General features: G+C 39.5%; 1 protein-coding gene across 38 annotated transcripts in view; it reads left to right on the plus strand.

Moving 5' to 3' along the window:
• Positions 1–26,836, plus strand: part of TNRC6B (trinucleotide repeat containing adaptor 6B) — a 142,840-nt gene extending 116,004 nt beyond the window's left edge. For 18 of the 38 annotated variants that reach the window (XM_071731582.1, XM_071731444.1, XM_071731359.1 and 15 more), the window contains 11 exons: positions 161–292; positions 813–914; positions 1,139–1,313; positions 1,690–1,824; positions 2,026–2,202; positions 6,931–7,077; positions 7,320–7,415; positions 8,848–9,168; positions 9,560–9,630; positions 11,466–11,605; positions 12,571–26,836. In XM_071731582.1, the coding sequence (XP_071587683.1) occupies positions 161–292; positions 813–914; positions 1,139–1,313; positions 1,690–1,824; positions 2,026–2,202; positions 6,931–7,077; positions 7,320–7,415; positions 8,848–9,168; positions 9,560–9,630; positions 11,466–11,605; positions 12,571–12,961 (1,887 nt within the window). In that variant the 3' untranslated portion in view covers positions 12,962–26,836. The remainder of the gene's footprint in view (positions 1–160; positions 293–812; positions 915–1,138; positions 1,314–1,689; positions 1,825–2,025; positions 2,203–6,930; positions 7,078–7,319; positions 7,416–8,847; positions 9,169–9,559; positions 9,631–11,465; positions 11,606–12,570) is intronic. The other 20 variants (XM_071731350.1, XM_071731385.1, XM_071731402.1 and 17 more) reach the window with 2 other exon arrangements.
• Positions 26,837–26,850: the final 14 nt, after the last annotated feature.

Below are 26,850 nucleotides of genomic sequence, written 5' to 3' on the forward strand. Positions count from 1 at the left end.
GATTGTGCATGTTTAAATGTGATGTGTTAACATATATGTAATGTTTTTTCCAGAACACCATTTAAGATAGGTGTCATTCCTTTATAAAACATACTTCTACTCCACCGTCTTTTCTCATAGCAGTGCATTTCTTGAGGATGTGTAACTGGTTTCCATGCAGGTTTCGGCCTCCATGCTCAAACAGTTTCCCAACAGTGGCTTGAATCCTGGTCTCTTCAATATGGGCCCCCAGCTTTCTCCACAACAGATTGCCATGCTGAGCCAGCTACCACAGATTCCCCAGTTTCAATTAGTAAGTAACCACTGATCTTGTGGGACAGACTGTTTACAAATTGTATGCTGAAAGTTTTCTTCTTACATTTTTTCTGATTCTGCTTTATTCTGCTGGTCTTGCTTTATTTTTGTACAAGTGCTCCCCATTTGTTATACAGGAAAATACAGCCCATGTAGAGGGCAGCAGATAAACCAAGCAGGCCTTTTTTAACTATTGTGAATGTTACAGTGGGTTAGTAATGATTTTAAACAATTATCTTTGTATAGAAAGCAGTTGTTTGTTGATTTTTAATGAAGTTTTCTACAGAGTTGTACATGGTAATTATGCAAATACGAGTAATACTGTTGCACGATGTTAAGTTAGAAACAACTGGAGGATATAGTATTCTTCTAATGCACATTGTCATTTTGAGTATGTAAAATGAGGAACAGTTTAGGTAAGCTCTGAGCAAAGTATTTGCTTGTGACTGTAGCACCTGATAATGTTTCACTTGGTGAGCTCTGTATTTTCACTCTTCTTACCCCCACTTATCTTGTAGGCATGTCAGCTTCTCCTTCAGCAGCAGCAACAGCAGCAGCAGCAACTGTTACAGAACCAGAGGAAATTATCCCAAGCTGTGCGACAGCAGCAGGAGCAACAGGTGTGGCATCTGGTTTTGTCAGTCATATGAAGTATCAAGTGTGCTGGGAAAATATTGTCTCCAGCAAAGACAATGCTGACTTTAGTAATGTTCCCCCACTCTTATCAGATTGCACTTTTCATAGAGCTAGGTCCTTTATATCTCTTTCAAGTCACTTCATGTTTGCTGTAATTCTGTGTTACAATATAGGGTAGATAATCCCCACTGTTTTCTTTCATTTGCAGATTGCTCGTATGGTGAGTGCCCTCCAGCAGCAGCAACAGAGGCAGCCTAGCATGAAGCATTCACCATCCCACCCTGTTGGGCCTAAGCCACATTTAGACAGCATGGTACCCAATCCTTTGAATGTGGGTCTCTCAGATTTACAGACCAAAGGGCAAATACCTGGATACGGTTCAGGTAAGTGCTCTGTGGAAAGAGATTTGGTGCATTGCTGTGCATTGCCTATATTTACTGTATTAATATGGTAATTGCATGTGTCTGGGTCCAAAAATTAGTAATTTATGTGTAAGCACCAGAGCAAATGTTCTGATGGGTGTCAACTCTTGATCAAATTGCATTATTTTTCTTTACATGGGAGGAAAACATGGGACCTAATAACAAAGCATACCTTGTTACATGCTGACATAGCTATCTTATTTCGAAGCTGCCTCTTGACTATTTCACTTGCTACTGTTGATTTATTTTACCTTTATGATCACAATGACTCCCAGTGTGATGATATTTAAACCAAAAAGAGCAATTGATAATGGAATTTTGTTTGTTTCTTTCACAGGCTTTGGCTCAAGTGGCATGGATTATGGCATGGTGGGAGGGAAAGAGGCTGGAACAGAATCCCGCTTTAAGCAGTGGACTATGATGGAAGGGCTGCCCTCTGTGGCTTCACAAGATGCCAATATGCACAAAAATGGTGAGAAAGGGTCTGGCTATTTCGGGAATGCCTTTGCAATATCATCTTCCCAGAGATTAATAGCTCAGATTAAACTATTCTTCAAGTTAGTGAATGTCTTATCTCACTAGTATGCATCTTAAGTATTACTTTTTTTAGTATACCTTTCTCATAAAGATCCCGTCTTTTCTTGAGTGTAAATGTATCTTTTTCATGCTTCAGGTGCAATAGTGCCCCCTGGAAAGGCTCGTGGAGGATCGCCCTACAACCAGTTTGATATTATTCAGGGTGATCCACTGGGTGGCCACGCAGGCCCTGCTGGTGATAGTTGGTTACCTGCCAAATCTCCACCAACAAACAAGATCGGAAGCAAATCCAGCAATGCCAGCTGGCCTCCAGGTATTACTTAAGGGCATGGGTTATGTCCTAGCTTTAGAGCTGATGTGCTGGGACCTTTTCTCATCATGCTTACTTACCACCGTAAGGAATATATTTGCTTGGCCTATGTTGCTTTTTAAGTTTCTTCCATGTTAAATTAGAACATAAAACATGACTTTCCAGTAAAAAAAATAAATATGAACTAACTGCTGAATTGCAGGAATAGTATTTGGGTTTTGTTAGGTGAATTCTGATCTGCTGTAGTTTGGTGACTATACACTTACAGAAACTCACCAGGTTTCTTGTTCACAGAATACACAGTAGCAGCTTCCTCCTCTTGTATTGATTATTTAGTTTTGTTAGGCTGTCAGGTGTGAAAATTCAGATCGATAGCATAGAATCAGAAAGAAAAGACATGAAAGCTTTTGTTATGGTGGAAACAAGATTTTTTTTATTTTGCCTTCTGTATTTTATGTAGCATGAATTTCTGTTACTATTTACAAATGTCCCTTAGAGGACCACAAGGTTTATTTCACCAGCAGTATTGGTACAATCTATATAGAATGTGTGTGCTACACCATTGTGGCTCAGCTTTGCTCATGTTGCATAAAGCACAGAAGAGTGTTGCCATGTTTCAGTACTGCTCAGCAATCTTGTGGATTCAGTAGAAGTTCCTTGTTTGTTGAATTAGAGGCAGCAGCATATTCTGTAAGTCTTATTTGAGTTTCACTGACAGAGTTTCATCTTTTTACTAGAAAACTGTGAAGTATCTAGGAAAAATACGTATTTGAACATGCACATGGTATTCTGTGTAAAACATTAATTGAACGGAGTGGTGTCCTTGAAGTTGCACTGATTAATCACTAGTGCTGTTCAACAAATAGTGGATTCTGTGGTTTTTCTCTGTCTGGAAGACTCTTTCTTACATTGCAGGAAAACATTCCTAACTGCAAATACTTTGCTGTGTATCCCCTTAAGCACAAAAAAGTAAAGGTGCAGGTGCATCTCTTGGGTAAGCCAGTAGCACAGACTTTTCATCAGAAAGCCTGGGAATCTGTGTGACAGATACAACTGCATGAAACCTGCAAAAAGGAGTTAAAGTGGTAGTTGTAATGTGGTACCCCTCAATGTCTTAACTCTGGCAAGAAGATGTTTTCTGATCAGCTAACAGAGTAAAAGAATTGGTTTTCTTAAGAACATCTGCACTGACCTCATTTAGGGTATCTGCAGATACACCTCATTAGGGGTGTATTTGGATTACATTTTTGTCATCCTGGTTGTTAAATACTCAGCTTCTTGTGCTGGAGTCAACGTTCATAATACCATAACCACACAAACTTAAATTTTTTCAGACCTTTCTCATAAGCTCATTGTTGCTGAACTTTCTTCCATCACCATTCCCCTATATAATACTGTGGAACAAAGGACTGCTTGGAATGTTCAGGGAGGGGTGTGAGGATCAGCTCTTTCATGTTGCCAGGTTTTGGAGCAGCCACTGGCTCTGGCAAAAAGTCTTGGTGTACCAGAAGGCTATTAAAGAAGTGAGAAGCTGAATAAATAACTGCTCTTTGCTTTGTTGATACAGTGCTTCCTTAGTGATACCTGCAGTGCTACTCTCAGTAATAAGTAAAATTTTGCTGTTGCTGACTGCCTCACCACTGCAGGAGGAAAGCTGGAGTTCAAAAATGTTCTCTCTGGGATCATTAGTGCCATCCCTGATTTATCGTGCAAATGAGTAGCTCGTCCCAGTGACAGCAGACGCCATGTAACAGATGATGGCTTTTTGCATGTGGCTTTTATGCAGTTACTGCTGTATTGCTGATCCTCTCTTCTGAGGTCCATAGACTATTGGGACAAGTGTTGCTGTCCCATAATCATCAGACACTTAAGGTATCTCACAGCTTCTCTATCTCATGGGCTTCCTTAAGAAGGAAAGCTTAGCCGAGATCATCATTCACCTCATCAACACTCCAGTGAAGAATAAAATCCCAACATTACTTTATACTTTAGGTCCTTTTTCTCTGCAAACATGTGGATGATGCCCACTGTCAATTCCTGACATGGAGATCATTTTTTTCTTTCTAGTGTTGCAAAATTAGGTTCTAACAAACAAGAGTTTACAAGAGAAAACCTCTTGAAATAGGTGCCTTTTTTCCTTTGAATGAATACAGTGGTCACTCAGTATTCACCCTGACTGCACCTTTCACATTTCCCTCCTAAATGCCATCTGCTGCAGAAATTCTGCCGTTCAAGAGAGCAGTATTGTTCAGCACAAAGATAAATGAAGTGGTGCCCAATCAAACTGATATCACAGCTGAAGGTGAGAGCAAGCTTTGCTGTATTGGTGAGAACTGTTATCTTTTGGTTATGTCACACAGATTTGCATCCATAGGGAATGCTGGACTGTAATTTTCCCGTTCAAGAGCAGTTCAGTCATATACTCCAGGCAAACTGGCCTGGATGTGTCTGTCATAGCTTTCCTAATAATCTTGTGTTTGAACTTTTTGGGAGGACCTTCCAAATACCAAAAATGGAGAATACCAAATGGAGAAATGCACTTCATGTTTTCTTTATTATCTAGAAATAAAGGAGCATGTTTGTAGGGGCATGTTGGTGATTGTGCATGAGAATAACAGTCAGTCCCAAAGGACAGTCTGGAAATCTGTCAATATATTGAACTTCAAGGAGAAAACTTTCTGCAGACTAGGATTACATTGATGAGTCATTGTGTTTATATACAGTATGCCTGATCTTTGGAGCCTTGTTCAAATATTCCTTAACTTTTCCATGAGACCTTGCTATGTACTTGTCAGTCTCACTAATTCTCAGAAATCTTCACAAAGGCAAGACTTGGACTTAGCTCTTTTTTATTTTTCTTTTCTTTTTCAAATGAGTTATAGTTTTCAGGTCCTAACATGTGTTCATAGATTCTTAGAACAGAGATGATCCCTTGACTAGACTCAAGAGCTGCATTTCATTACTTTTTCCTGAAGCATGAGGTGGCCCTGTTTGTCAGCGAATTGCACTATTTTGGCAATAGCTGAGCAGATTCCTTTCTTGATGCCATGCTGATTGCTCGTGCTCCTAGAAATGGTCATACCTTGCATCCTAGATTATTTTATTGGGCTACTACAGATTCGGAGATTTGAGGGTAACAAAATCGTGAAGGTGGTGAATAAGATAAATTAATTTTGTGAGTCCTGCAACACCAGAACCATGGTGCAAATGCTGGATTTAAAAGGACATGCATTTTTGAATAAGTGAGAGTTGGGTTCTTTTTCCATCTGGAGTAGGGAACTTTTGGAATGTGTTGCTTTTGGAGCTTCAGAAGACAGATGGCATTACCAGTTGAGAAAGCAATTGGATAAACTGATTCACAAGCAAGTCCTAGAGGGCAATATTCCTTACATCCTCGATAAAAGGACTGTGGATGCTGGAAGAGTGTTAGGGCAGCAGCCTACAAGTAGTGGCCGTGTTTGTGTTCTGTCCCTAAATGGTTATCTTTCCTGTACTGTTAGCAGAATTCTGGGCTGAGTGGATCACAGTTCTGAGCCATTGGGGCATGTCTTATGTCTTCTCTGAGGTTGTTCTGTCAGTGCATTATCACAGTTGTAATGCTGCCCTGCTGTGTGAATTGTTGTAACCAGTACTATCATATTTGTCTGTGAAAGTCATAGTCTTGACTATGCTTCTCCATTACAAAGATGACTGAAATGAACCTTCCATGCCAGATTCACCCTACAGGGTTTCATTCCAGAGAACACATCGTAATATTCACACTTTTAATCAGGGATTTTTAACCACTCTGAAATATTCATTAATTAATTTTAAAACTTCAGACTGGGAATAAAGGTATTGTTCCCTGTCGTGGACTTGTATCTGCAAAGGATGAATCTGCCACCTTGTCACTCTTCACAGTTGCTGGAACTGTCATGTAATGTTTGCAGCTTTTTTACTTGTTTTTGTGTTCAGCAGTTTTAATTTGTAACACTGCTTCCAAAATTAACCAGAGCACTTTGTTCATTGCACATCTGCTCAGAAAAGGAACCATGTTACTGATGTTTTTTGCGGTAGCTGGAGTTTCTGTATATTCATACTTCACGTAATTCCTTCTCATAAAAATTGGGCATGCTTGGAACTATAATTGAAAGGAAACCCAAGTGTTAAGTATATTGTATCTCATTGTGAAGCATGAAGAATGTCAATGAGTGTATACATAGCCTTTACTACAAGTCTATGTATAGCCTACATTATACACTTTAGTGTTACCTCAGTATTGATAGGTAATGTATAAAGCGTGTATGTATTTGCAGTGCAAAGTGTCAAATGTTGTGTTTACAAACTCATAAGGTAGGTAGCATTTTCATGAGAAAGGCTTCTGCACACACACAAAAGTATGTGTTCAGAATCTTATCTTAAAATGTGTAATTTCATCTTATATATAATGTAGGGAGGAAGGCTAAAACTAATTGAAGCCTCATCTGAATGTAGTAAAATATTCAGATAGGATAGCTAAAGGAATACCATATGCATGTGCACCACTCCTTTGTAGTGTAGACTTGCATTCAGGCACTAGAGATAGTGAAGCAGATAGGGAGGAAATGTGAAGCAGATTTTAATTAAGAAAAGTCTGATATTTTTTTCTGAGGAACAGTGTAGACTGTTATTTACCCTCCTAAAATATATTCATCAATTACTTCCAGTAAACTTCTGTGTTTGTATCTAATTTCTTTTTCCCTCCTGTCCCAGAGTTCCAACCGGGAGTGCCATGGAAAGGTATACAAAACATTGACCCTGAATCTGATCCCTATGTGACCCCTGGAAGTGTGCTGGGGGGGACAGCCACATCTCCCATTGTAGATACTGACCACCAACTTCTGCGGGACAACACCACAGGTAAAACAGTGAACAACTGGTATGTGATTATTATTTTAGTCATTCTAATGATGTTTCCGTCATAACAGCATAACAGTCTGTTGCATTTCATGAAGAAGGAAGCCTGTGTGCCTTTTCACTGTGGCTGTGTATCACATAAAAGCTTGTCGTTGGTACAAATTGTGGCTTTCTTGAGGTTTAACAGTATTGCAAAAACTCTATGGAACTGGCCTACTCTTTCTCACTCCTTTTCCCTTTGATAGGGTCTAATTCTTCCCTCAACACCTCGCTGCCTTCACCTGGTGCCTGGCCCTACAGTGCCTCTGACAATTCCTTCACCAACGTTCATAGCACTTCAGGTATGCGGGCTCCAAAACTTAACTGGATAAAGTATTTTCTGCTTACTCACTGCCTTCTCATTCTTGTTCCACTTTGCGTATTTAGTCCTCGTAGTTTCTAGGAACTCAGTATCTGAGTAGCGGTAAGATAGTTCTCCTCCTGATGATTAAATAATCTCTTGTAGTTGCTTTAAAAACTAGACTAAGACCCTCTGCCCTTCATTCCAGCCTCAATACAAAATTCTTAATTATGCAAATTTAAAATTACAGTAGCAGTGAGCAGCAGATGCAAAAAAAACCAAAACAAACCAAAAAAACCCAAACCAAAACAAAAAAACCGCACCACATGCACGATCTGTTCACACGTGTAAGGGTTTGGGAGACTTTCATAATTTTTTTCATAGTTTTTGAACATGTAAGTTAAGGAATTGGAGTAATAAGATGACTGATTTTAGTAATTTTAACTTCAGACTCTTGGAGTGCTGGGAAGGAAAAAATTTTGTCTCACCTTTTATAGCACTCATGATTCCCTACAGCCTGGGAAGAGAGTGGGCCTTCAAGTCCTCTGGCTTTTAATGGCCTATAAGTAGTAGTTCACATATCTGCTTTAGATCATTGGTAAGAAAGTCTCCTAAGCTTTCTTGTGAAAAATGGTTTCTGCAGACACCTTTGAGCAAGATGCTGGAAATGCTTGCTTCAGGCAAAGCGTGTAGATTTTGAACTTAGAATTAAATGCCAGAGTTTTCTCATGAGACCTTACTGACTTCACAGCTACTTAACACTGAAGAATTGTGTGTAAATAGCACAAGTGACAAATGTAGCTGAGAGCAGCAACTGGCCTATACTTTGTTTTTCAAATCTTACTGAACAAAAGCTGTGTTCATAGGTAATCTCGGCATCTTTGCAAAATGGGTTGAAAATCCTATTTACCCCTTGAAAAAAGGAGTGTTCCTTCTGACAGTTTGTTGGGTGACTTTGTCTTGAAGTAATATCTGTGTATGCAACATTCCAGTGACATGAAAAATCTTTCTTAGCCTGAGCAAAGGAGTAGCATATATCAACTTCTTACCTCTGCTTAATTTTTGTTTTGTGTTCAGTTACACTAAAGGACAGTAGTGCCCAAACTTACAAGAAATGATCAACTTCTCAAATGAAACGTAGCATGGACATAGAAGTTGCAGTTCATCTTGTTAATGACTGAACATACCATGACTGGTTATATTATCATAAATTATCTCAGGATTGTTTTTCTGTTAGCATATAGAAAAGCAAAGATTAACTTACGTGTAATGTGACATTTTTTTGTATGGTAAATTAAGTGTTGTATGGTTTCTGTGATTTGTCCTTGTTGCAGATACAAATGTGGTCAGAGGGTTTACAGCCATAGTACAAGTAAAGGCTATTTGAATCTTGTAAGTGTTCTCTAATATGTACAATTTATTTAATCTTCCAGCAAAATTCAGTGATTACAAATCAACATGGTCCCCAGATCCCATAGGACACAATCCCGCTCATCTCTCCAACAAGATGTGGAAAAACCATATTTCCTCAAGGAACACTACAGGGCTGCCCCGCCCGCCTCCTGGCCTGACCAACCCCAAACCATCATCTCCATGGAACAGCACAGCACCCCGATCGGTCAGGGGCTGGGGGGCACAGGACTCAAGGCTTTCCTCTGGTGAGAAGAATCAACTGATAGCGCCACTGATCAGACCTGAGGAGTGTACCTTTTACAGCACTAATGATTTGGAGGAAAGAAAGTTGAAGTTGTCTGGTAAAAGGAAAAAAAAGTTCCTTCTTGAAATAGAAATTTGCTGTCAGTATTTGGGATAGGGGGTGGTGTGTGGAATCCCAGGTCCTGCTGCAGGGAAGGAGTGAGGAGGGTGGAGAGCTGCCAGGAAGGAATTCCTAACACATGGGGCCTCCAAGGCTAGATGCTCTCTTGTGGGTGGGAAAGTCCTCAAAGATAGACTCTAGTAGAAAATTAATATTGATGTGAAATGTGAGGAAAGATGTGTTTTTGTTTTCAGGAATGAAGATGAGGCTTTCATGTGGTCACAGGGTTGATAGTGCTGAATTGTCTGAGATTCAGAGACCTGACTGGAAAGAAAAATAGTTTTCTTTGTATCAGTTCTGTCTTGATTGCTCTGTCTTCTCATTTGCAGCATCTGCTTGGAGTGATGGTGGCTCAGTTCGTCCTAGCTACTGGCTGGTTCTTCACAATCTCACTCCACAGGTATTTTTTTGTTGTTGCTTCTGCAAACTTGTTTGCTTTACTGAGATATGAATTTGTGGATTCGTCAGTTGTTTCTCTTTTTAAAAGATCAAACTAAATCAGATTTGTCAGCGTATGTAAGATGTGTTTCTGCTAAACTGGACTGCATTGCGATTGGCTTTTCTATTGTAATCTCTTAAGCTACTTTTTAATATGTTTAATTTTTGCTACATGACCATCATAATCTTTAGTTACTGAGAGTTTAAAAAAATCACTGTAGCAGTAAGATTTTTTCCCAGAAGTGAGGGTAAGTTTCATGATCATCATGTGGAATGGTTTATAGCTGTTAGAGAGACTTGTTCTTTGGGATGTTGTCAATAAGAAAGCTGGTGTAACTGCTGGTTTTCACTTCGGTGTTTCCATAGTGAAGCCACAGAATGTTTCCAGCACTCTTGCCAAAAATACTCAAGTTATTCCTACAAGTATTCTCCAAGCTTGCTTCCTTTCAAGATGAATTCTGTGGAGAGTCTGGTTTCAGCAATCCCAAATAGTCAACATTCAAGGCTTTGGAAGAGCCTATATGATTATCAGCAGAACCCTGAGGTCTAGACAGAGAAATCTCTGTTCAGCAGGATGATTTACCATGCTCCTACAACAATCTTAAAAAAACATCAATGTGAAAGTAAAAACTAAGATCTCCTTCAGATCACCCAAAATGGCAAACTGGTGCTCCTTTCATAGAAAAGACTGTTTTCCTTGATGTGGTGAGATGAAGCGATCACAAGAGATGTGATGAAAAGGCATGGTTTTAAGTCTCCCTTGTGCGAGGTAGTTTAATACTTTAGGAATCTTTTAATGGAAGAAGAATATATTTGGGAGACATTTAACACACGAGAGACTAGATTACAGTTGCCTCTTCCATAGGAAGTCCTCTATTCATTGTGGGTTATACTACAGAAGGAAGTACAAAGGTTAAGGTGGAGTCATACTCAATATCTTCAAGTTTCTCTATTTTAACTTTGTCCCCTCTTTGTATACACACACAACTTCCTTTTCCCTCATTTGAGGTTGTATTATCAGGGGGAAAGGGAAAAGGAAGAAAGTAGCACTTCCTTAAGTATCTGCACATATGGATCCCATTCATGTGTGCATGTTCTTGTAGCATACCAGGAATGGAATCTGTTTGTACAGAGCACCTTGGAGTACATCAGTTACTGGAGGTAAGTAACAAGTGGTTACTGCTGCAGAAGGAATGTAGGCAACAACTGCTGTGAAAACATGAATTCAGGAGGAACAAGCGTAGCTGGATTTGGCAGAAAGTTCACTGACTGTTTCTATGACTTAATGTTTCATAAACCACAATGACAAAAAAGCACCAAAACAAATTTTTAAAAACCCTCATTGTAGAGGTAATATTTCCAGTTTTGCAGAAAACTTTTAAATACTGGTTAATCTAAATTCCAGAAACCTGAGTGCTGGCAACTAAGACATTCTGGTTCTTTTGCTGCAAATCCTGATGGCTGAAGGTAGTGAGCATTACAAATTGTGTGTAATTACTGGAAAACCTGCCATAAGAATAGTGATAATGGAAGAAACTCAATGAAATGGACTAAAGCTGAAGCGAGCAGGAAAGAGAAGTCATTTTATTCCATAAAGTGAAGTCATTGTAATTGTCTCAAGGCATACTGGTTCTGTTTGAAAATTAGATTGTCGCCTTTGCTTATTTCCCACTGCTTTCACCTGTTTTCCCTTTCTGAGAGCAGATTATCTTTTAATTACTGAGATGAAGTTAGGATTGAAGTACCTTTAAAGAAAGTGTTCCAAACATCTGCTTTCTGCTGACTTTTCTTCCTCAGATCGATGGCTCAACCTTGAGGACGATCTGCATGCAGCATGGCCCACTGCTGACATTCCATCTGAACCTGACCCAGGGCACCGCCCTTATCCGATACAACACCAAACAGGAGGCGGCCAAGGCCCAGACTGCACTGCACATGTAAGCAATCCCCGTGTCCAGTGTCCATTCTTTGTTACTACATTAGTCACAAACACAAAATGTCTGTTCAGGGCTATGCGTTGGGAAGTGGTTTCAAGTATCATGGTTGGAAGGAAGTCTTTCCTTCATTGGCAGAGGAAGACAAGAAACAAAGATGCCTTCTGTTTGTGTTACTTTATTGCTGGTACAAACTGGCACACATACAGATCCAAGAAGGTGCAAATAGGATGGAATTGTGACCAGTATGTGCCTTGCTGTACAACTTTGGCTGTTTTATAAAAGCTTGGGAATCGTTTCAGATTAAAAACCGTTTTTGCGTGTGTAACCCAAATGCGTGGTAATCTGCTGTAGTTTTGAGAGACACCTGAAATAGCTTATTTGAAAAACTGCAGATTTCCTGTTCATAAGCTTTTTGGAACTGACTGTGGCTCTGGTATGTTTTTAAAATATGGGAGGTTTTGAGACAAATTTTTGAGAGGCATGAGGAGGGTGGTGATGTAAGCCCATAAACTCAGTGAAAACTTATGAACTGTATGAATTTTATCCTGAATGTCACAAACTTTTAACCTGTTCTTCATCTGTTTTGTTTGAAAGGTGGCATGTGTGCATTTACCATTTGAGCTACACTGTATAGGCTCTTTTATTGTTCTTGGTGTTAATGTTCAGGACCTTTGTTTAAATTCAGAAAGGTTTTGCTAAGCACATAAAAATTGAATGCTGGGGAGAGGGGACTGGTTAATTTGTCTTGGAATCCCCCCCTGCCTTAAAAAATCAAAGTTCCTGTGCATTGAGTCAGTTTCACTGTTGAGAACAGCTGGTTTTCTGTGCTTGCTCCATTGTAGCAAGCCGATAATGCCCAATGGTTTGGGCACCTAATAGTGTTGTTTCCATGCTCTCTGAATCCCTTGCCCTTACCTTCCAGTTCTAATGAATATTTCTTTTCTTCCATATATCTTGTCTTCTAGGTGTGTGTTGGGAAACACTACCATCCTGGCTGAGTTTGCCACAGATGAAGAGGTTAGTCGCTTTCTGGCACAAGCTCAGCCCCCTACACCTGCAGCAACCCCAAGTGCACCCACAGCAGGCTGGCAATCCCTGGAGTCAGGACAGAACCAGACAGATCCAGTTGGACCTGCTTTGAATCTCTTTGGTGGGTCAACAGGGCTTGGGCAGTGGAGCAGTGGTGGCAGCAGCGGCAGCAGTGGGGGTGATCTCACTGGCGCCTCATTGTGGGGACCCCCAAACTATTCTTCAAGCTTATGGGGGGTCCCAAGCGTAGAGGATCCACACAGAATGGGCAGCCCTGCTCCCTTACTACCTGGAGACCTTCTGGGAGGAGGGTCGGATTCAATCTGAACTTAGAACTTTCAACTCTGACCTCGTGACCTTTTTTGGAACAGCAGCAGCACTAACTTGACCTTTTCGTTTTTTTCAACTTGCAATAAATACATTTATAAAAGGAAAAAAGAAAACGGAGAGAGAAAAAAAAAGGTGGGTCATTGACAGACTGTCTGAGCACATAGTTGCCTCCCTTATATAACTTCAGTTTTTTCGTTTGGAATATGAATCCAAAAAGAGAACATATCACTCTTGAAATACTTGAATCATGAACGCCAACTTAGAAAGACAATGTGAAGCAAGTACACATACCATTTAAATTTAAACACAAAAAATTAAAAAAATTAGTTTCTAGTTTTTCACTTTTTCATGTTATACGGAAGTTGTTGCTAAGAAACATATATACTGAAAAAATAGCTTTTTAACTTTGTTTGCACTGGGTGTGTTTCCGTCCTTAGGTCTACCATGTTGGGTTGGGGGAAGGGAGGGGTTTTAAAGAAAAGAAGGGAGGGGGGTTGGGAAAGACTTGACGGAGCCTCACTTTAAAAACAAAAAAAACTTTAAAAAAAATTAAAAAAAAATTAAAAACCCACAAAAAAAACAAAACAGAAAAAACAAACAAACAAAAAAAAAACCAACAAAACAAAAAAACCAACACTTTGTGATTGGCTGGTTGATAAGTACCAGTGTGTTCTGGCACATGTAACTGCCCACGTGTGCTTGTTTCTGTGTGAGTGTGTGTGCACATGTTTGTGTGTGTGCATTTTTTTCTCTATATATATATAATCTTGAAACGCTGCATTGCTGATGGTCTACGGGCTGGCTGGCCATCTGCATGTCTTAATTCTGAGAAAACAAGACAGGCATGGTGAAGTCCCTGTGGCTGAAGCAGAATCCAGTTGGGCTGGATTAAAATTTGTCAGTAGATTTTTTAAAATTCATTTTAGCAGGGTGCTATCTCAAGTCTGTGGATCATACTGAGTAGATAGTTGCTTCCTAGCCCTTGTTCTAACCCTGTGGTAGAGCAGAACACTGCCATATCCAAAGGATTTGGTGAGAGGAGAGCCAGTGTTGTCTTTTGAGTAGCAGTGTATTTATTTATTTATGTCTGCATGTGGGGTTTTTGTACTGAGTGAACCCTAGAATGTTTGTGATATAATGCAAGCCATTTTTTTTTCTTCCAACAAGGGGAAAAAGGGAGGAAAGAAGACATTGCCATTTTTTGTGCGGCTAAGACAAATGTTCTTAATTCAGTCTCACAAACTTCAGTACCTTAGAAAAAGATCTTTCTGTTTTTTTCCCCCAAACTTATGAATAGGCACCCATATTCATTCATGAAAAATCCATCAAAAGTTCGAAAGTCCAGCCCAACCAAATTAGCCTTTTAATTGATTTACTGCTTGTATTAAAACTGACAAAAACTAAATCATGTCAGCAAATTGCTGGCCGGCCTGCCTCTCTCCTGAAAGCACATGCAGCTACTCCTTCCTATGTCCTTCATGGTGAGCGTTACCTGTGCCAGGCCTTGGTGTGTTACAGCACCAGACCATCACTGACAGAAACGTTTACTTACGAATGTTCTTAAACCAGTGTGTACTTCAAACGTTTCCTTTTGTTCCTCTGTGTTGTGTTTTTTCCTGTGTACGTGGTTTTGCTTAGAGAGGTATATAACTAGCAAAGACTTTTTTTTAAAAAAAAAAGTATTGCACCTTTTTGTTTTTTGTTTTTACTTTTTCTGTACTGTTGCTTTTTAATTTCTGTATTTAAGGAAAGGTTTGGGTTTTTTTTTTTTTTTTTAGCATCAGTGTAGTAGTACTCTGGGCAGGATAGGGGTGGCCTATAATCCACAGTGATAGCCAGTGTGTGTGTGCATGTGTGCGCTGGGAACAAAACTTTTAAGACCTGTTGTTGTGAAAAGACTCGTAGCAGACTTGAAGAAACATCCCTTAACACAAAGTGCAAAGTCTTTACGGGGGTGGGGCTGGGAGAAGAGGGAAGAGAGATGCTGGTACTTTTTCTATAAGTGCTAGGACTACCATGTGGCATTGTGTAGCTGTTATGCAGTCTGACAAAGTGCCAGCATCCTGTACCAGCATATACCTGTGCATTCCAGCCCTCAGCTGGAGCAGTGCTCAGGCCCTATTACCTGGGGGGGGGGGGAGGCAGGATAGGGAAGTCTCTTTCTTCAGCATTTTCATTGAAGGATACAACAATGTCTAAAACATTTAACTCTAAGCATGGGCTGGGTGGGGAGAAGCAAAGGCAGATTCAAGTAACGTTAGGGGTATGCGTGTGTGCGTGCGTGCGTGTGCCTGTGTGCTGGGGGTGGGAGGGAAGGGCTAGGGAGTTGCGTGGCTTTTTTTAATTCGCCCTTTCTTTATAAACCCAATGTCACAAGGAAGGCTGACTGAGGGAAATGCTGCATATACACATGCCTGTAGATTTGTATGCAAAGCGTTACGTGACAAAAAAGTGCGTGTAGGTTTGCATTTGTTTAGAAAACTGGAGTGCGCAGCATACTCTGGCCCCTTCTGAATATCCATTTCTATCGTGTCTCCTTCATATCACCATGCACAAAGAAACAAAATGCTCTCTTCCAGCTCCTGGTAGCTAGTGCCCCTCACGTGCACACATCCATAAGGCTTTGTTTCTGCTAGTCTCTGCTCAAAGACCAGCCACACTCAGATACACAGAGCAGGTTCTTAAAAGTCCTGTGCCAGCAGTACTTCCTAGTGAAGCACCTTTGGCCCAAATAAGCCAGTATCTGTTCTGTCACATGATGTGCTATACATGCTGGTTTGTTGCTGTGTTCCACCCTCACTTCTCTCTCCCAACCTGCCCTAAGGCCCCTTTTCCTGCACTTTGGGCTAGTTGAGTTCATTGCGATACTACGGTGAAAGCCGGGTGCTAGAGCCCCTCTTGTTTACAAGACATAATGAGGGATTTGAAATATTTAAAAAGAAAAGCTAAATTGTTCTTCCATTGTAAGCGTAAAGGGAAAAAAAAAATTAAAACATACAAAAAAAAAAAACAAAAAACAAAAAACAAAAAAACAACAAAAAAAAAAAGACCAAAAAGTGCATATATATATTTTAGATGAAGACTAACTCTGGGAGCATTTAACAGTGTTTTTGTTTTATTTTAACATTTTATTTTCCTGCTTTAAATTTGCAAGCATTCTCAGGAATTCTAGGGTAGGAAGCCAGTTTTTTGAAGATGGTTTATTTAACCTTATCCTAGATAGATGGCTGTTTCTTGTTGATAAACTTTTACAAGTTCCTGAATCTTCAAAAAGTTGAAAGTTTTTACTTTAAAATAAAAAAGCTAAAAAAAATAATAAAAAGAAAAATAAAAAAAGAAAAAAATCTCCAAATGTTACTGTCAAGTGGGGGATCAAAAATTTTAAAGACTGTATAAATTAAAGTACATTAAGAAAACTTCTCTATATCAGCAACAGAAATTCATTGTAATCTTTAAAAAGCTGTGGGAGAAGGGTTACCATTTATAGTGCTTTTGTTACTCATGCAAATGTGTGTGGTTGCATGGAGAAGAAAAGTGTATGAATGGAAATCTATATCACTTTGTTCCCTCTTGATTGAAACTAAACAAATATCCTTCAAAGCACCTTTTTAAACACAAAGAGAAACTGAAACTATAAACCTAATTATAATGCAGTATAGTTTAACTGAAAGAGTCCTCAGTTAGGAGGACTAGCAGGAAATAGATGATGGTGCTTCTCTAAACCACTTTTAAGTAGTGCTAAAGAAAACCAGTGCTGACAGAATTTTATTATCCTGCCTTTTTCAGTACAGAAAAATATGAAAAAACTCCCCAAAAATGTTACGTTAGAAATTAACTTCCTTGTTTTCATCTATTTGGTCAGTTGTATTCCCCACTTGGAGATTTGCTGCTTGCTTATTTTTTCTTCACCCACTCCACCTCCCCAGTCTTTGTTTTTTAATACAAGGGAAGTACCTGTTAAACTCTTCTGCTCACCCTGTTGCTGCTGGCTACCAGGGCTTACAGTCTGGAACTTCAGAGTTCAGTGTTGGGATGGCCAACTTCTGTCTCCCAGTTCTAAGGGTCAGGGGCTTATTCCGCCTGAAATGGCCAGGTTTAAACCACAAAAACCGCACTAGTGCCTTTTACATGCACCTGCATGCCCTAGAGTATGGGAAGGGAGGAGAGACAAGGCAAAGTGAGTCAGTATAGCCACTTCATAGAAATAGATGTAACCATTTTAAGGAAAAAGAGAGTGCTGCGTAAGCGTGTTGTGCAATGAGTTACGGGAGTTGTTGAAATAACTTTCTATGATTAAAAAAAAAAAAATATCTGATGCCAAATTTCTGTCCTTTTCATATCAGTTGCCCAGTGTTTTCACGTTGTCTGCGTGTACATCTGAATGTATACGTGTGTACTGCAACGAGTGCATCAAAAATAATAATACACTTAAAAAAAAAAAATCCTGTCATGGGCCAGTGGAGGAAGAGTTTATTTAGGGATTTTCCATTATGCTTTTTTATTCTACGGAGAGAGTTTCTGAGGTTTTTTCCCAGAGGGTATGTTTTACTCAATCAGCAGTGTCCTAAGAGAGAGGAAATTGTAGGATGGAGTGAAAAAGAGCCCAGGTACTTGACAGTCACTTGGAAGTGGGTTGTGACTGACTGCTGAAGGATTGGCAGCCCGGAACTTCAGCAGTATGCTGGGTCCAGACCTGTTGTACTACACAGTCTGCTCTTCTGTCTCTAAAAATGTGAAGGCCTGCAAATATTAGTGACCTGTCTCCTCAGTGACAGTTTTCCTAAATTGTTAATGCAACATAAATCTTACTACTTTCTAAATACAGTTGGCAGTTCTGTTCCTCTCTAATTTATATGCAGTTAATCATGATGTTGCTAGTATAGCTTATTAATGGCACTCCTAACCATTGCAAGGGATTTCTGAGCTTTGTGCTAACCAGGCTCATCTTCTGGGGACAAACATAGCTTAATATTTAAGTACTCAGCTACTATTTGATCCCTGAACAGCGAGAAGTCGTAAGGAATAGATGGTTCTGGGCTTTTACAAAACTGTTCCAAGGAGGAAACCAGTGCCAGAATCTTTTTTAGACGTATTGACAAAGCAGGTAGGGAAAACAAGCTGGGGAAAGCACAGTTTGGAATAGACTTTGGGCTTCTCTTTCCAGATAAAAATCAAGCAACATATCTTTCGCTGAAATGCTTCTTACTTTCTCAAACAGTAGACAGACTTTTTATAATTTTGTTCCTGGGTTTGTTCTTTAGGTTATACAGTTAAAACATACATATGCGTCACTTCACAGGTGGTTTTAGCTTTCCTGTTGTTTTTGGGTTTTTTTTTTTTTTTCCTGGTTTTGAATCCTTCAGTACTTACTTCATTTCTTAAAAAATCGTAATTTTAGCAGTCTTCTAACCAAGCATGCGTTTATTACCAGACACTTTGCATACCCCACCTGTAGTGTGTATCCAGCTGAGAGTTTTTTAATGGGTTTGATAATTCTTTGCTCCATTTCAGTATTTCATTATAGCAGTGACAACATCTCTCAAACAAAACAAAACAAAAAAAAGCAGGGTACAGCTCAGAAGCCAGTGTTGGACCTCTGACATTTACTTTGGAAAGCAGTTTCAGTACCATGTACTTTGGAAGACATGCCATCTTTTCCCAGCATTTTTATGCTTTTACCAGGACATTTGCCCAGCAGTCTTGAGAGTAGGTTTTTCATGGGTTTGTGTTTTTTTCCAGCCACAGGGTGTCAGGTTTTTCTTACAAGTTTTTTATTTTGCTTCACATTAAGTGACTTGTGAAATGAGCAAGAATATTAAGAAGCAAGAATATATTATCAAGTATGTTTTTCCTCTGTAAGGTAAGCAGGATGTTTACAACAAACTGGCTGGGATAAGCACCTCAAAAATTAAATAACAACCTTTATATTAAGCTGGCCTCTTTTTTCCTTTTTTCTTTTACCATTTTGTTTTGGTTTTGACACAGAATTTCTAAGCATTTATTCCTTAGAACTTCTGCCCCATTCCTTCTTCCTAAAAATGCTGCCACACCTTCCACTGTGTCTTACTAGTGCATCCAAACAATACTGTAGGGTTCTTTTTGTGTAGTTGGGATTTTTTGCTTCATTCTTTATAACATTTACCTCTTAAGCTTTTAATTTTGTTTGTGCATACTGTTTTCCTGTTCACTTTAAGAGGAGCACTGTTTCTGTATCTGAAATGCCCAATTTTGGCCAAGTCTGGTCCAGGAAATCAGGAGTGATCCTCAAGTGAATTAGTCCCACTGACCTTAAATGAGTAAGTGCTGTTCATGTAAGGGCTCTTTGTGTAAGTGAACCTTAGCAGGATCAGGCCAAGGTAGCAAAGGAGGACCTGTTCTGTTTCCAATGCAGCAAATACCTATGTTGCATATATCACATTCACTGTAAATCATATGACCAGGAGTGGATTGAAATGCTGGGCTTATGGTGGATGGTTAGCATCTCAGGGCATGACTGAAGGAAAAGGTAGTGGGTTTTTTTCTTTAAAGAGCTAGGATTCCCCTAGCAGAAGCATCTTTCTTGATTGTAAATATGCATGCATGTATTTGTGGGCAGGAAAGAATGCCAAGAAAACTAAGTTGAAGTGAATTTTAAAGGAAAATAAAAATAAAAAAACACCAAACAAATGCTGTTGAAGTGCAACTTTGGTCCTGAGTCTGAAACAATATATGCAGAACATGTTTGTCAAAATTGATTTTGCACAAAATAAAATTTTAGTTCTCTAATTTAAATTTTCTACTATTTTACAATGTTAGGAACTGTTACTGTTAGTTACATCATATCAGTCATTCCCACAGTGATCATAATACAGATGTGTAGAAACCAAACTCCCTTCCTTTTCCTTCACCTCCAGTACTGGGCTTCCACCTGTGGCAGAAGGGTTTTTATGGAAGTGGGGAGAAATAAGTAAAGTTTCCCAGTGTAGTCGGTGGTTTTCCCTCCTGTCCTGAATTCACATCAAAACCTAAAACTCAAAGCAAAAATTATACTGGAGCAGAGCTGTTGGTTGGACTAAATGACAGGAGCCTAACTGGAGATGTTTAGCAGCCGTGATAGTTCATGTCCCTCACAATGTTTTCCATAAGTGTCCCATCACTGTAAATATCAGTGTTGCTGAATTTTACCAAAGTTTCCCTGCAGTAGATAATAGGAAACAGGTCTGTTTTTTAGTGACACACCAAGCAGAGTCACTGCAGTCTACATTGCTGTTAAAACTGAGTCAGGGTCCTGTTTAAAATAGAGCTCTCTATTTTGTGATGTAACGTGAGACTTTAAACTTTGTGATGTAGTACCTCTAGCTTGTAATCCTGATGTGACAAGTGATTTAAGGTTACATCTGTGCTACAAAAAAGCGCCACACAGCTCCTGATGGTTTGGAGCCTGTTTTTATAACTATTGTCAGGCCAAGGTAGATGCAACTTCATCTGTGGCACGCAGCAGACGACACCCTTTCACATCCACAGTCTGCCTGCGTGTTGCTTTTCATCGAGCTATGCAGGAAAGTTTTTTCTCTCAAAGTCTCCCAGAATCCTGTGCTATATAAGCAAGCTTCTAGCAAATCAAGTGCCCTCTGCAAAGAGCCATTTTGCCCTGTGTGTGTGACAGCTGGGACTGGTGACATTCAGCAGTGTTAGGGCTCCTCTTAACTTTGTGGTGAGAAAGGGAGTTTTTTTGACTTCACTCTGACAGCCTTTCTGTAATTAATACAGAGCACTCCAGGAGAAAAAGGGGGGGGGAGGTGGAAGGGGAAGGAAGAATGCGTTGTGCCAGCCAGCATTAGGTATTTTCACAGCAAACGTTCTTGATTGTGGTGGGCTAAGGGAAAGAGAAGAGACTGGAGAACTTTGCATGGATGCATGATACAAGGAGCTTAGCAAGAAATGTTTCCTTGAGCACTAAATGCCTCCCCTTGGGTATTAGTGTGTGTTGTTACATTCACAGAACTAACTTCCTCTTTTTTTTTTTAAATGTTTGATTTAATTGATTGATACAAAGTGGAAGCTTCTCCTGTTTCAGATGAAACACAACTATAAGTGAACATTTTCTTCATCATTTACTGTTGAGCAGTAAAAGCAGGTTGCACAGCTTGTTAGAATAGCTATTTTAGTGACAAGGTTAAGATATTATGTGCTTTCTTTCCCCTCCCTCTTCCTGCCAGATATGGTTTACCCTTTCTATAGAAGGCGCTGTGTGGGTTTTTTTGTTTTGTTTTGGGGACGTATGGAGACAAAGCAAAATGAAGTGAAAAATGCAAGCCAAGGTAGAACAGCCTTACTTTAGGGGGTAGCCTTACAACAGAGCTTTATAGTGAGTGTGCTGTATTCCAAAATATGTAAGCCAAAAACAAAAAAAAAGCATTCATTTATGCAAAAAAATTTTTTTTAAAAGAGGTGTTGGAAGACTTCTTTAATATGTACCTTCTAAAGGTAGAGTAAGGTCTCACCAAGTGATACGTTATTGTGATACTTCTTGCTGGGTCAGTAGGGATGGGTTGGGGTATAAGCGCTTAACATTTTCCTCCTATGTTTTTTACAAGCAGTAAGTTAAATGTGGTATTTATGAATGTGCCTTTGTGAGTATAGTGACTGTCTAATTGAGGAGACCGCTTGGGCTGAAGGGGAGACAATGGTCAATTTATTCTTTCAAGAGGTCAGACATGGAGATTCCAGCCCACTGGTCCCTTTTGACAAGCAGCATCTTTGGGCTGGTCTCTACACTGCACAATACGTATTCAGATGTGGTAGAGATGGGGTGAGGGGGTGCGAAGGGATGTCTTGTGATGCACAGAAGCTGTTGATAGTTTGAGGCTAGTCTGCCATTGCAGGTTGAGTTTGTATATGTATTATGTGGCTTCTCTTTTATGTTTGTGCGCATGAGTGTGAGTGCGTGTGGCTTTATTTTTTGTAAGCACTGGAGAATTGAAACACAGTGATGTTTGAGACAGATTTATACATGTAGAGATGATGTTTTGTAGCTTCTGTTAAATAGTGGGTGCAGGCACACTTTTACCCTCTCTGTCCTTGTCCTGATAAGAGAAACAGGAAAATTTATTTTTTTCAGCCCTTCAACTTCCAGCACACTTATTGTTGCCATTTAAATGAACAGGGTATTACACAAGAAGAAAAAAAAAAAGAGTTTTTGAAATGGTGAGGTAGAAGTGTTTAAAAGGAAAAAAAAAACCTGAAGTAATTTTTTGTTTCTTTGAAGCTGTTTGTAGCTAAACATGGAAATCTGCAGTGTCTCCTTCCATTTGTTTTTTTTCTACTAATTCACCTCTTCGTCCCACCCAAAACATGAGGTGTACAAGATAAAGAGCTGTTGCTGTAGCCCTTGGTAATTCCCACCCTGAAAAGAAACTCCGGTGGGATCCCGCAGCTCTATTCAGGAAGACAAAGAGAGGAGAGACTCTGCAGTTTTCTTTGCTTCGCTCTCATTCCTCTCTAATGGCCTTGAAATGTATTATTATGCAAATGTGAATTTTGATACTGAACTTAAGAAGAGGTTGTTTGTTCTTTTTTTCAAAAAAAAAAAAAAAAAGGTCCCATGTGTGGTCAGCATTGCTTCTTTATTTTGTAAGTGAATTGTAAACTATGCATTCTGCAAAGGGGGCGTAGGGGACAAAGATAGCTCTGCTGAAGTGTTTTAAGAGTTTCTGTGTCCATGGTATATCCATTATAGTTTGGGGAAGTGGGGAGGCGGTGACTTTGAAATAAAATGGAGTTTGTAAGAACTTCTCTCTTACAGAAGTTGATCATTAGGTAACTGGGCAGAGATTTGGAAAACCATTGACTGCAAAAAAAAAAAAACCCACTCTAAGCCTTGTGCAGGATTGTGACTTCTAGCCGTGCAGTGTTAACCCAGGGCCAGTAAGGTGAATGGGACACCAGCGCTACTTGGGAAGCTATCTGCCATCTCCTGTGTTCTGGCCTTTGTCAAGCTCAGGAAACACAGTGCTGCAAGCACTGTCTTTTATGGATTTACTCCTCATTTTCCATTACAGCAGTCCTTGTGCTCTTCCAGGAGAGTTCGAACACAGCTGGTCCTTGATGTCTACTCTTCCTTCTCCCTAAAATTTTCTTTGCTGCTGCTTCTGGCACAGCTTATGCAGTGACAGCACAGCTATAGACAAGATGGTGGAAGTGGTACTTACTTTCTAGTGCTGACCAGAGCACAACCACAAGGACTGTGTTTCTTTCAACATCAGCAGCTACTTATGCTTTGTTGCCTGGTGTGACTGCCAGTGACTTAGCACTAATGTTGGCAGCATGTGAAATTTCAGGGAATGCAGACTGATCTGTAGACAAGGCCCTCTATTTAAGACATGATCCTTTTTTTACTATAAGGTAAATCATAATGGTCAGAAAAAAGGATTTGCTTCCTCACATCTCCAAAATGCAGTCATTGTGAATTATGTGTGTCCTCGAGGCTTGCTGAGCTTTCAGGAGCAGTCTCCTCAGAAAAATGTAGATCTCGCTGCTCTCTTCATCATTGTAATAGGGACCCTTTGACTTGACTTTTTCCTTTGTCCATGGCATACCATGGTACTTACATTATCTTTGGCATTATCTTAGATGTAGTATCATAAACTGAGATATTATCCTGCCTGTATTCAGTGTTTTCATGCAGCAGTTTTATTTTTGTTGATGTTCATAGTACTGTAATAAGTAATAGACTTGATGATGACTCTCGCATCTGTGCCTGCCTTGCAGATGTGATCTTATCAGGGTTCCACTCTGTCAGATTGCCTTTAAAAAAAAGAGAGGGGAAAAAAAATCTAAAAAAAAAAAAAAAAAAGAAAAAAAGAAAAGATATATATAAAAAAAACAAACCTGAAGTTTAAACTTACAAAAATACCTCGTGGTACATTTCCCATTCTGATTTAAGTAACCTTTTAAATCTTACCTTTTCTTCTAAACTTAATGGGCTTTTATTTCCATCTGGTGTTATCTCCTTTATAATATGATATTTGAACTAGTGATTTTGAGCACAGGACCACAAGCCTGGAACTCCTGAATTTTAACATTGGCCCTTACTTTTCCCTTGCCTTGAGCAAGTTATTGAACTTCTTTGCCTTTGTTTTTTCATGTGTAAAGCAGGAGTGATGATAATACCTACCTCACAGGGGTTTTGTGAGGATCAACAAGTAAATGTTTATAAAAGTGCTTTAAAGAAAAAAAGCATTACAGAAGTATTATGAGGTTTTTACAGCAAGATCACTCAGTCTTTTTACATTGTTTGCTTGTGTGGAAGGAGATAACTTTTTTCTTTTTTTTTTCTTTCTTTTTTTTATAATGGTTGAAGCCATCAGACACACAGATCCTAAATAACAGAAGTTGGAGATTCAGTTACTCATACTCCTTCTCTGCCTATATGCCAGTTTCTTTCTCCTGTTCTTCCTTTACATAGTTATGCCAGTGTTTGCTACAGGTCATACGTACTTTTAAATAAACTTGATTAAAGTACTTTGAGCTTGCTGCTTCTTTCACCAGATCACCAAATTGGAATCAGTTTGTGTACCTTTCCCTGCCTTTTAAGTAGAGATTTTGGTAATGTCATCCTTCAGTCAACGCATCTTTTCCTGCCATCAGGAAGGGGAGGTTGTGGTGTGTAGTTCCAGAGAGGAGACTGTAATATGAAGAACCTTGCCACTTTATGCTGCTGCTCCAGGGATGAAGGGCAGAGTAGCTTTCTGTTTCCTTCCCTGAATTAATTTCAGTGTGTTACCAGTGACACTTCAAACACAGTGTCTCTTTTTGTCCATGATATACAGAAGCCATCACCTGCCAGTAAAATGTAGGAACAGAGGGAATGATAGTAGATGCTGCTTGTGTAGATGCCTTACAGCTCTCCCAGAATGTTTCTGGGGGAGTAGTGGGGGAAGAGGTCTTCATTGGGTAAAGCCCACAGCTGTCAGGGAACCTCTGCTACTTTCTCCCCTCTCCAATCACATGGTCGCCATTTCTTCTTTCTTGGATGTGCGTCTCAGGGATGTGCATATGAGCCCAAGCCTTTTGGAATTTGGCCTTTGAAACACCAAGAATATGGTTTCTGTACCTGAAACCTTCCTATCTGACACTCCCTGGTCCTTTCTGTCCTGCATTGCTCCCCTGTGGCCTTAGGAGCACCTCTCCACCATTGCCGTATGCCACCCTTCCCATCTCTGCCAGTACTCAAGGTAAAACATACAGTGGTTCTGCAAAGAAATAAACTGAAATGATGCATGTGCACCTCTAGGGTTTACACACGTACGTATCTTGGATTTCTGCTGCACCCTGTCTAAAACATGCAGAAAATCTGATGCACGATGCTTTTTCTTTCTCATCTGGAAAGCAGAACAAACAGCAGCATGACCCTGCTGGTGGTAATTCTGTAATGTTTACTTTGAATAATACACGATGTATTTTCCCCAAAGAACCAAAAAAACCACACCTTTTATCAAAAGTAACCAAATGGAACCTTTCTAGGGGCAGGGAGAGAAAAGGGGAGGAGGAAAAGCAGTGATGGGGAGCGTTCTGATCTATTTTAATCTCCACCGCTTGGATGGAGCTACGAAATGCTGCTCTGAGTTCCACAAAACAAAAGGGATAATGTTTACAAAGGTAAATGCCTTCTACCTGTTCAGGAAACTGGCTAACGGTGGGCATCGGGTGTTTTGGCAAGTTTCTCTTAATTGCAAACAAGTAATGGGAGAAGAGTGTGTCTGGAAGAGGAATAGATTCATTTCATCTAGTCTTCTCTATAAAATAATGCCTCCTTCCGAAACAGAGGGAGGAGGTTGCGGAACAGAAAATCAGCGATGTCCGAAATGGCTGGATTAGAAAAGGCAGCTTTTCTATTTTGCACATAAATAGGTAACAGGAAGGTACAGCTCAAGTCCTCTTGCCTGAAACACTGTCCCCCAGAAGCAGATGTAATAATAAAACTAGTGGCTGTGCATTGATGCTATTTGCAAGTTACCTTGTAAGTGTTGTGTTTTGGGTTTTTTGTTTTTTTTTTTTTTTTCTTATACTTGAAATGGCTTCCTTTCCTAAACTCTTACCGTAGCTCTGGTTGCTCCCCTCCTTCTCTCTTGTGCAGTAAAGATACAGGACAAACGGGGAGATGACACAATGTCTTGCATATCCAGGTTTCATCGTGATCTCCATCCCGTACACTCACAGATAGTTGAACTTCCTAAGGGTTTTCCATGGACACAGAAACTTGGCACTTTAGAAGGTGCTCTTGTACGGCCGGCTGCCCCCCTTCTCCTCCTTTTCTATATTTTTATTTTACTTTTAGTATAGTGGTACTTAAAATCACTGGTTCACTTAAAAAGAAATAAAAAAATTAAAAAAAAAAAAAATGTTTAAACTCTACTAATGTACAAATAAGCTGAAATGTTGCATTTTATGTGTATTTTTGCCATAGCAGGTACTGTATTTCTCATGCTGGATTTAGAAAAAAAAAAAAAAAAAAAAAAAAAAAAAAGAAAAGAAAAAAAAAAGGAACGAAAAGAAAAAAAACACGGAAGAGTGGTGTTTTATTGGAGTGTGAAAAGTTTAAGAGTAATAAGGAATTAAGTCGTCGTCATTTCATTGAAACTGAGAGATGGTGTAATACTTATATAAGTTTTCTGAAGGTTTTTTGGTTTGTTTTTTTGGGGGGGCTTTTAAACAGCTTTTTTGTTTTTTTGTTTTGTTTTTTTTTTTAAAGATATGATTGTATTATGTGCAACTCAGTTGCTTACATTATAACTACAAAATATTTTTGGGTTCCTGGAAAAAAAAAAAAAAAAAAAGAAAAAAAAAAAAAAGAAAAAGACTAATAAATGTGTTTGGCTGCTAAGCATTTAACACTCGTGTTTCCC

Source organism: Heliangelus exortis, chromosome 1 (genome assembly GCF_036169615.1).
Source record: "Heliangelus exortis chromosome 1, bHelExo1.hap1, whole genome shotgun sequence".
NCBI lineage: Eukaryota > Metazoa > Chordata > Aves > Apodiformes > Trochilidae > Heliangelus > Heliangelus exortis.